Raw genomic sequence first — 10,603 nt, 5'->3', positions numbered from 1 at the left:
GGGTCAAAATATATGAAACTGAGTCCTTAAAGGAAATGAATGTCACAATCACATGTTTTCTGTGAGTGGGTGTTCCAGGTAAATCTGTTTATATAATACCCCCGTTCTCTTAACCTCTTTTGCAAAGTTCCATATGGAACTGCTGTTTAGACAGCTTTTCCTCAGTCTGCATGTGATCACTGCCAGAGGCTGAAGTTTCGCTCACTAAGGGTTCTCTGCTGGATGTTATGTGCTGATATTTTAATTGTCTTTAAAACCAAAAAACCATGAGCTCCCCACAAAACCCTTCTCCAACCAGGTGGTTCAAAGCCCTTCGGAGGTTAGTAGAATTTTGAATTAAAACAGGTATTGATGTATTTATATGACAGGTACTCTCTTTATCGGGGCCAGATTCATAGGATAAATAATAAGTTTGCAAGAAGGCTAATTCATAAACAATGTTCATAAGAACATTCTTATGAAGTCTTTGTGGGAATTCAGTACTTTTTTAAAGTTAGAAAATAGTAGGTTTGTGAATCTGGTCCCTTTTGCTGAAATTTCAACATTCTCACTATTTAACATACTGTAGAAGATTTTTGTTTAATGACAAATTGTTTAATATGCCCTGATTGGTTTTCTGTGGGGGCAGTGCTTGTTTGCAGATCTAACTTGTGGCCCAGGCTTATATACATCTGGTCTTATAAGGTGTTTAGCATTTAACAAAGCTGCACAGCTCAGGAACTATGAGTCGGTTGAGGAAAACAAAAGCTTGTCATGTGTGTCAGGTCAATGGCCGTTTAACATTCAGGAGGTAAATTATTTTGCACACAGTCTACCTGCACTTTGGCTGCAGGCAAGATTAAATTGGTCCTCCAATGTTGAACTCCAGACAGATTCAATAGCACTTACAAGGGTAGAGACAGTACCGGATGGGGGGCACATGGATCTGGTTATGATGATGGATTAATATGGTTCTCTTGTAGGCCAAGAACAGGGGATGTGTGTCTGAAGAGCGGAGCAACAGCATGCTCAGAAGTCCTGAAGAGAGCCAGAGCTGCCTTCCAGGCTGGCCGGACAGTCCATGACAGCTTCAGACTGTCCCAGTTGGAGGCTTTAGTCCGTATGCTCATGGAACATGAGTGTGACTTTGTGGACACTCTCTGCAGGGATGTGCAGAAGGTTGGCAAATGAACTCGATCCATTTTGTACATACGTGTCAAAGAAACTGATTTTCAAATGGGATATCCATTGTGAAAATGTATCATAGTTTTTGCATGGTAAAGATTTTAACTGTGGTCACCAGTTTAACTGTGGTGTTTGCAGTAAGACCATAGTTCCCATAAGTAAAACCACTGATGGCTCCTTATCACCATGTTTAGATCAATGTAACTATTCATATGAAACAAAGTATGGTATTTGTTAAAGACAAATAGTAACCTGAACACATTTAGAAAGTCTAGTACAACTGTAATAGGAGATCCTTCATTCTGTTATTTTGAACGTATCTGCAGCATTTCTTCCAAAGTGTTGGTATATTATTCATGTTATCATAACTTCATGGTAAATTTTCAGATGGAATGCTAACACAATTTTTGTGGTAGAACAAAACAGTCAGTCAATGAAGATTCTTGTATCCTTTTTCACACAGCCTCGCTTTGAAACAGTGATGTCAGAGTTGATGATAGTGAAAAATGAGGCTCTGCATGCCATCAGCAACTTGAAGAAATGGATGGAGCCCCAACGCATAGAGCGCAACTGGGTATGAACTGACAGAAGCACAAACAAAGACTGAAATAGCAACTGAGAGATACAGTAGCGGGACAAAACAGGTGGAAGAAATTTGTAGAATGTTTCATGTTGTTGCTTGGATTATGAGGAAACCAGATGCCAGCCAGTTAAACATGTTCACACTCTCAGCCTCAAAGCCCCACATTGTGTTTTTTTCGAACTAGGCAAAGTAGCTTATGACAAAGACCATAACTTTTGTTTCTTTAGGCAGGCTTAGCAACCTATTATTATTTGCCTTTGTAAACGTTTGCCAATCAGTCATATGACGATGACTAACCCTAACGGGTAATGCTTTTGTTCTGGCTGCTTTCTTTAAGCCGTTCATGACATCATCTATTTTGCTCCAAAGAAAGCAAAAACAATCCACATAGACGTAACATTGTGACTGTGATCTTGCCAAATAAGATGTAATCTACATTTTATTTTGGCCCTCCTGGAACAACATTCCTGTCAAACAGTCCTAACCCTATCCCTAACACCAACTCTTAAACTTGACCCCTAACCTTCAATTCTAAATCCTGCATCTGACCCCCACCCTCTTATTTAACATTTATCCTAACCCCTGACCCCAATACCTAACTTTCAAACCTAAAAACCCTAAACCCCTAGATCCAATCTTGACACTTAACCATCATTTTAAATCCTTCCACTGACCATCTCTAAACTGGAATCTAACCTTACTAACACTAACACCAATTGCTATCCCCATCCCCTAATTTCTTACCCTAATTCATAGCCATAACCACTATTCCTAACCCCAATCCAAACCTCAACTTTAAAATTCTAAGCCTCATTCTTACTCCTAACCTCAAAACCCAACCTGCAACCCTAAATCTTAATCTTTAACCCAGCCCATTTTCCTTGTTCATTTATATTGAAATTGCTACTAGGCAATTTCATTTACAATGTTAGGAATGTAATGGTGGTATTCCTGCAAGACTTTAATTTTTCCTCTCAACATTAGTTTCATCATTCTCAGTGTGTTTAAGTTTACAGATGTTATTTACTTTTTATTTGCTACTGATATGTTGGCTGTCTGCTTTTAATCAGGCTACAGCGTTTGATGAATGCTTGGTGGTTAATGAGCCGCTGGGTGTGGTGTTGATCATTGGAAACTGGACCAGCCCTCTTCAACTGAGCCTCGTACCTCTAGTAGGTGCCATTGCGGCTGGTAAATATGGTTCACTGTTCATTTCTGTGCTTAGTCTTGGTGGGAGATGCCATTTTTATCACTATTTATGGGTTTGGGTTTGTTTTATAGGTAACTGTGTGATTATCAACCCATCAGAAATCTGTACTCATACAGCTGAGCTTCTGCACAGACTTATACCAGCTTACCTAGACAATGTGAGTTAAACATCATTTCTAGAACATGGCTCAAATCACTCAGAAGTATCTGTTGCTGAACATCCTGGCATTTTCTATATTTCTCTATTTTCTTCATTTTTCAGGAGTGCTTCCACTCTGTTGTAGGAGCAACACATGAAATTCCAGAAATGGTGGACCTCAAATTTGACCATATTTTCTTCTCTGGTAAGGCATAGCTGATCACAGAGTACATTTAAAGGCTGCTTGAAATGCTGTGATGGCTGTCAGGGAATTGGAGAGTTCATGGTCCTGTCTAGAAGGGATCCCTTGATCTGCAAAAAAGTCTTAATAGAGTTGCATACGACATTCGTTCACTGTATTTATTGTGTTGATGTTTTTAAATCCCACAGAAACCCTACACGTACCCCTAAACCTTAACCATAAGGCGGCAATATATTCCATGCAAAATTGAAGAAAGAACTGGTGTGATGTCATTTCGAACAAATCTGCCCACAAATGTGTTTTTGAGTCCATTGTGGTAGTTCGAAACAGCTTGCCAGCACAAACTTCCAGGAAAACTTTTGTGCTCGCTGTCAAACAACATCTTAATGCCATTGGTCCATGTGATCCACCTACTTTGATGGCAACATATCTGTTCATTTCTTAACTCAGTCAAGATCAGTCCGCATGAATACACTAGAGTGCAGTTGCAACTCTTTCATACACCCATCTTTGCAGTAGTATCAATGTTGTTCTTAAAAACTATTAAATAATCTTACGTGGATTCTTTTCACAAAATTCATCATAAAATAAAATAACAGATGGTAACCGGGTCATCGAGTGGTTAAAACAGCTTCTTTTACTGATCTCTTGTGGATCCTATTCATAGGATGAGGCATGTAGTCATTGATATATTTGTCACATTTAATGTCACATTGGTTTTACATGTAGTCTGTAGTCAGGACAGTGTCCGTCTCATTTTTAAATGAGTTTCTAAACGCCAGCCCCAGTTTGGGCAGTGTCTGATTGTTCGCAAACAGTACATTGTTGCTCAGCAGACCTTCATTCTAGTTCTGAGCAAAGACCGAAAAATAACTTCACCGTGAGTGTATCAGAACGTTTGGTAGCAGCAATTATGACTCTTGCAAGACTTTTGCATATTTGATGGCCTCAAAGCTAACAGACATGGACTACAGCCACAAGACTCCGATTTTGATTTTATGAAGGCATTAAATCTTAAAACTCCAACACACCTTTGAGGGCTCAAACTGCTGCAACTTTATAGATTTGTGTATGTGGTAAGATTTATTTGTGAAAAAGTATTTTGTACTAATGCCTTTAATTCTGTTGTTTAGGCAGTAAAGAGGATGGGATTAAGGTAGCTCAGGCTGCAGCTCGCACTCTGGCACGTGTGACTCTAGTACTGAGTGGTAAGAACCCTTGCTACGTGGACAAGCAGTGTGACATCAACACCACAGCTCGTCGCATCACATGGGCACGATTCCATAATGCTGGCCAAAGTGCCGTAGCACCAGACTACATCCTGTGCCATGCAGAAGCCATAGAAAACCTCCTGCAGGCCCTCCGCTGTGCTCTCCAGCAGTTCTATGGCGCTGACCCGCGGGAGTCCAGGAGCTTTGGCAGGATTGTAAATGAGGACAGCTTCAACAAGGCCAAAGACCAGCTGTGGCGATCGGGAAAGGTGATGATGGGAGGTCAGGTGAATGAGATGGAAAGATATATTGGTGAGTGGAAGCAGTGTCGTTTCCAGATACTAGGATTTATTAAATTCTTAATTCAGGACAATGGGTTTCATAAAAAGCAATGCTGTTATTATTTGCCTTTTTAAAAATTAAACCCATCTTTGTTGATATTAATGACCCTACTGTATATAATTTACATTTATACATTTGGCAGATGCTTTTATCCAAAATGACTTACAGTGCACTTATTACAGGGACATTCCCCCCAGAGCAACCTGGAGTTAAGTGCCTTGCTCAAGGACACAATGGTGGTGGCTGTGGGGATCAAACCAGCAGCCTTCTGCTTACCAGTTCTGTACTTTAGCCCACTACGCCACCACCACTCATTTAATATCAGTCACACAAAACTTTGAAACGGCTGACAGATTGACAAAAAAAAAAAAAAAAATATCTACAACACTACAAACTAATAAATAAAAAAACATTATTATTAATTATATTAATTCAAAGGTTATTTTGAGACTGATCAAATATTGTTTCTGATATCAAACTGAAGCACCAACTGTCCTGTTGGAGGTGTTGGAGTCTGATCCAATCATGCAGCAGGATGTTTTTGGCCCAATCCTTCCCATACTGACGGTCCAGGATGCAGATGAGGCTATAGCCTTCATCAACTCCAGAGAGAAACCACTATGTGTGTATGCTTACTCTAGCAACAACAAGGTGAACACATGCCCCCTACATGTGTGTACACTTCTAGATGTGGCTACATTTGAAAATCTATCTTTATTAAGCAGTAAGGACACACTCAAATAGTAGATTTCGATGAAATGGGCTTTACTCCAGGGGGCCTGGGTAGCTCAGCGAGTATTGATGCTGACTACTACCCCTGGAGTCGTGAATTCAAATCCAGGGCATGCTGAGTGACTCCAGCCAGGTCTCCTAAGTAACCAAATTGGCCCGGTTGCTAGGGAGGGTGGAGTCACATGGGGTAACCTCCTCCTGGTCGCTATAGTCTGTGTCTCATTTCGAAGGCTGCGTGCTAGGTAGGACACGTCCTTTGAAGGCTGCAGTATAGAGCGTCCTCCTTTAAACAAATCTCGTTTTAACGAGACGGACTTCATAGGACAAACGTAAATGGAACTTAACATGGTTACTATGACAGCACACCACTCTTTAACAAGTGCGAGCGCTTTGAGTAAGTCCCTTTAGAAGGGAATGTATGGGGTAAATTTTAGGAGAGTTATAAAGATGTAAAGAGAAAAGAAAATAGATTTTACAGGTGTACTTTTAGTCTAATACTTTAATTATATATTAATATAATAATACATATTATATACTCTGCACCCATCTACTGAGGTAATCAACTTGGGAATTATCATTACTTGCATTCGAACATCATATTTATGGGCAAATTGGCGTTATTTTTTTTTAGACATTTCCGTTGAAGCAAAGAATTGTGGGTTGTGAGTGCCCACGAAGGATACACCTCATGCATCCTCCGAATTCCCGTGAAAGAAGGTCGCATTCGAAGTGTCCCACTCGCCTTTATGAAAGGAGACAGCCTTGATGATGTATGCGGCTGAGAAATGCGACCTCCGGAGGACGCAACCTTCCAAATGAGACACAGCCATAATGTGTGGTTCTCGCACTCGGTGGGGTGCGTGGTGAGTTGTGCATGGATGCTGCAGCGAATAGAGTGGGGCTCCACACATGCTAGGTCTCTGCGGTAACACGCTCAACAAGCCACGTGATAAAATGCACGGATTGACGGTCTCAGACGTGGAGGCAACTGAGATTCGTCCTCCACCTCCCAGATTGAGGCGAGTCACTACGCCACCACGAGAACTTCGAGCGCATTGGGAATTGGGCAGTCCAAGTTGAGGAGAAAAGGGGAGAAAATCAGAAGAAATGGGCTTTACTCATTAAACATAAGGAGAACAAATTTGTAAGTCTTTAGTAAACATTTTATTTAGTAAAATTGAATTTAATGGGACGATTTTTGTAAGAATGAGTTACACAAATGTGTTCTGCTCATGTTACTTGAATTAGCTGTAATATGTCCAATACCTTCTCAGTTGTCAATGTCACACACTTTTTTGCTCTCTTTTTTTGCTCCAAAGTTGATTTCTAAGATAATGAATGAAACATCCAGCGGAAGTTTTTGCTCGAATGATAGCGTCTTGCAGAGTCTTATGGTGGGGATGCCATTTGGAGGAGTTGGTAAGGCATTTTTTGGCATCTTATTATAACTTGTTACTACAGTATCAAGAACATTAAGCAGGGAACAATCTGTACTATAAAATATCATCCTCAAAATGTCAATGACCTTAATTTGCCTCAAGTTTAATCTAGTAAACACTGGAGTTTTCATTGACAGGTGCCAGTGGAATGGGCTCCTATCACGGTCACTACAGTTTTGATGCATTCTCTCATAAGAAGTCCTGCCTACTGCGTACCACCCGGATTGAGTGCATGACATACTTGCGCTACCCACCTTATGAGGACCGCAACCTATCCCTGGTCACCCTGGCCAGCTCTCTGAATCTGAAAAGCCAGGGCTGGTGCACTATACTGTAAAAGTGGTCCAGAGGCACAGCTTAAGTGAGAACACACGTGAAATGAACACGGCTCATAGCATTTCACTGCTTAACATTACCTCACTCTGGGATAGTCTCTAATAGAAAATTACACTTCACACTTTTTAAACTTAACATAATGTATTTATATATTATAAAATCAAATTCCTTTACAGATGTTAATAATAAAAATTATTACACGACAAATGTTATCAAATTTAATACATATTCAGAACAATATTATTTTGTACCCTGAAGACAAGGCCCCTATTTTAAACTTTACATAAAGTTGTGTTTTAATTGTGTAATGTTACCAACGCTGTACCAAGTTTCAGTAAACTTTTAGCAACTCCATCAGTGTATGGCATTGTTTTATAAATACTCTAAAAGAATCATGCTCCCTAAATGTTCATTGTTTCTCATATTGGCTTCTCACAAACGTCTTTACGCAGTGTACAGTGGGACAAATTGCCTGGCCAAATATATCTGCATTCATACATGGTACTGGGAGTTTTGTAAAAAAAAAAAAAAACAAAAAAAAAACAAAAGAGAAGACAATGGCTCAAATATTAGATGAGAGAGAGAAATATTTCACTCTGGACTATTCAGGTCTTTTGTAGACTGTTTCTGCATTGCCTTCTTTCATTACGGCATATCTGGCCAATGTGAACAGGTAGTCACTCAACCTGTGGAACCAAAAACATTTGTTAAATCCAAATGAAATGCAATAAACATTGATAATATTTGGAAGTAGGTGGATACCTGTTCAGATATTTGGCAACTTCAGGGTCTGCTTCACCTGATCGGACAATAGGGGCGACACTGAAATATATAATGTGAAACAAACATTATTTGTGAGACAGTTCGAATGTTAGATTGGTGAAACCCAGAAATATTCCTGAATATACTGTACAGTGAGTGAATTAAGTGAATGTGTGCCGTACTAACCAGCGTTCTGCCCGACGACACACTGCTCTGGCCACATGTAAAGCTGCACTGCTTTTTCCTCCTGACTGCAAATTGAGCATAAGATGAATCGATGGGAATGATTTGCTTTACCACAATGATAACCAATGTAACACAATGGCAACTTTAATTTTATAATAATTCTAATAACCTTTTGATTATTTAATCAGTGTATGCGTATCAGAGGTGCAGCAGTCTGGACATTGTCACCTCTATGTTTTACCAAAGAACATATTACTAAATGTACATACAGGTAGTATGAAGTTTGTAAGTGGAGGCAGCTGCTCTGTGAAGGAATCAATCCACCTCTCCAGTTCAATCACAGGTTGGGAGCTGAACTTTGTCTTCTCTGTTTTAAACACGAACATCACAGTTAGATGCAAGTTTTGCAACCCATCAATGCAAATAAATATTTGAATGCATTGGGATATCAAACATGTCCTGTGAAGCTGCTTACTTATCTGACTGTCTCTTGCAGATGACAGGGGAGTGGCAATATTTGATCCCACATCTTGTAGTACACACTGGATCTGTGCAGAAGAGTAGTAGTTAAAATCATGCACATTCCTAATTAAACTCAGGCTGCTAATAAGAGAGAAAACAACCTTCTCCAGCTGATCTATGAACGTATGACCTTTGTTGATGCAAAATTCTCTTGCTAACCTGAATGAAAGAATCAAAGTTTTGTTTAAGCAATTCATTATTAAATTTTAAAGGGTTAGTTCACCCAAAAGTGAAAAATTCTCTTATCATTTACTCACTCTCATGCCATTCCAGATTATGACTCTTTCTTCTGCTGAGCACAAACAAAGATTTTTAGAAAAATATCTCAGCTCTGTAGGTCCATACAATGCAAGTGAATGGTGGCCAGACCTTTGAAGCTCCAAAAAGCAGATCAAGTCAGCATAAACATAATCCATCAAACTCCATTGGTTAAATTAATGTCTTCTGAAGTGATCCAGTTGTTTTTGGGTGAGAACAGACCAAAATGTAACTCCTTTTTCACTATCTGGGCATCTTGACAGCAGTCTCCTTGGTGATGATGATTTCAAGCGCCATCTAGCGCTCTGCACATGCGTCAAGCACTAAGAAGTCATGATCATGATGAAATAATGATCGTGCCTAGAGACTGCAATGGCAAGATGAACAGTTAAAAGGTGAGTTATATTTTGGTCTGTTCGCACCCAAAACCAACTGGATCGCTTCAGAAGACATTGATTAAACCAGTGGAGTTTTATGGATTACCTTTATGCTGACTTAATCTCCTTTTTTGGAGCTTCAAAGTTCTGGTCACCATTGACTTGCATTGCATGGATCTACAGAGCTGAGATATTCCTCTAAAAGTCATACACATCTGGTATGGCATAAGGGTGAGTAAATGATGAGAGAATTTTCATTTTTGGGTGAACTATCCCTTTAAAGGCTTTCCCCCCACAAGTTATAAAGCACTTAATCTCTCTTCATTACCCGATTGCAGATGATAATTCATCTGTTGTTCCCAAAGCATCAAATATAAGATCCTCCTTTGGTCTCCTCTCACCTGTGAAAGTACTGGAAAAACCTGATAAATGTAAGACATTGAAAACAAGATGTTTAACACAAACCTGACACTCCCAGTAAAATCAATATCATGTATTTAGTTATTAATAATGTAATCATCATTGCATGGGTTGCCAACACAAATAACCATGTGTGAAACATTAAGTTGGGGCTTGTAAACAACCTTTATCTCCAGTCTTTGTGTATATCTTGGGTATTCTTCTGTCTTCTTCAGATGTGCTGGCATTCCTTTCAAGGGTGAGAGAATGTTAGTAACAAATAGCAATTATCTAATGTCACTGCACCACACTGACACACTGTAGTTTAGTGGCTAAATTAGCCGGCATGTCACACACATGGGATAAGTGCTTGTTTCTCAATGCTCCAACAAGATTCTACCTTCTTTCATTTGCACACACAGTCTGCATCTGCTGTATTCTCACGCATGACCCTAAACGAAAGACACGATGAAGACGCGTGGTCCTGGACACAAGAAATGCCATTGCAAATGCTAACAAATTTCGAAACGCGCTTTTGTACTTACTACTGATCTTCTTGACCAATTTTGCTACCCGTATACAAGTGGTACGGGCTTTTTAATCGAGCGACCGATGACGCGAGGGTGGTGCGCTTTCTGATTGGCGTTTTGAGAGGCCGTGCATATGAGAGCTTGATCCTGATTGGCGGTTTCAGAGTCCGTGATGTGAGAACGTAATCCTGATTGGTCCACACAAGAGCGTC

General features: G+C 39.9%; 2 protein-coding genes across 2 annotated transcripts; one reads left to right on the top strand and one right to left on the bottom strand.

The window, feature by feature from the left end:
- Positions 1-266: 266 nt before the first annotated feature.
- On the top strand, positions 267-7,720 carry aldh3b2 (aldehyde dehydrogenase 3 family, member B2). The gene is made up of 10 exons (XM_051694361.1): positions 267-319; positions 963-1,158; positions 1,628-1,738; positions 2,818-2,938; positions 3,029-3,114; positions 3,219-3,300; positions 4,431-4,820; positions 5,335-5,501; positions 6,902-7,001; positions 7,159-7,720. The coding sequence occupies exons 1-10, from the start codon at positions 267-269 to the stop codon at positions 7,356-7,358; spliced, it is 1,506 nt and encodes a 501-aa protein (XP_051550321.1). The 3' UTR covers positions 7,359-7,720.
- A 148-nt stretch (positions 7,721-7,868) lies between these two features.
- Positions 7,869-10,414, bottom strand: mmab (metabolism of cobalamin associated B). Its single transcript, XM_051694373.1, has 9 exons — positions 10,262-10,414; positions 10,047-10,111; positions 9,791-9,884; positions 8,929-8,986; positions 8,781-8,853; positions 8,575-8,672; positions 8,306-8,370; positions 8,120-8,179; positions 7,869-8,043 (listed from the first exon to the last, which is right to left on the bottom strand). The coding sequence occupies exons 1-9, from the start codon at positions 10,363-10,365 to the stop codon at positions 7,959-7,961; spliced, it is 702 nt and encodes a 233-aa protein (XP_051550333.1). The 5' UTR covers positions 10,366-10,414; the 3' UTR covers positions 7,869-7,958.
- Between the last annotated feature and the right edge of the window lie 189 nt (positions 10,415-10,603).

The sequence above is a fragment of the Myxocyprinus asiaticus genome, chromosome 4, assembly GCF_019703515.2.
Source record: "Myxocyprinus asiaticus isolate MX2 ecotype Aquarium Trade chromosome 4, UBuf_Myxa_2, whole genome shotgun sequence".
Lineage (NCBI taxonomy): Eukaryota > Metazoa > Chordata > Actinopteri > Cypriniformes > Catostomidae > Myxocyprinus > Myxocyprinus asiaticus.
This window is presented reverse-complemented; position numbering and strand designations above follow the sequence as displayed.

Bases quoted from the DNA above. Each gene is read 5' to 3' on its own strand.
- aldh3b2 (XM_051694361.1), top strand. From the start codon at position 267: ATGAGCTCCCCACAAAACCCTTCTCCAACCAGGTGGTTCAAAGCCCTT. The intron at 320-962 runs GTTAGTAGAATT...GTTCTCTTGTAG, and splicing joins TGGTTCAAAGCCCTTCGGAG to GCCAAGAACAGGGGATGTGT. The intron at 7,002-7,158 runs GTAAGGCATTTT...TTTCATTGACAG, and splicing joins GATGCCATTTGGAGGAGTTG to GTGCCAGTGGAATGGGCTCC.
- mmab (XM_051694373.1), bottom strand. From the start codon at position 10,365: ATGGCATTTCTTGTGTCCAGGACCACGCGTCTTCATCGTGTCTTTCGT. The intron at 9,885-10,046 runs GTTGTTTACAAG...TACATTTATCAG, and splicing joins CACAAAGACTGGAGATAAAG to GTTTTTCCAGTACTTTCACA. The intron at 8,673-8,780 runs GTAAGCAGCTTC...TGTTTAAAACAG, and splicing joins TGCAAGAGACAGTCAGATAA to AGAAGACAAAGTTCAGCTCC.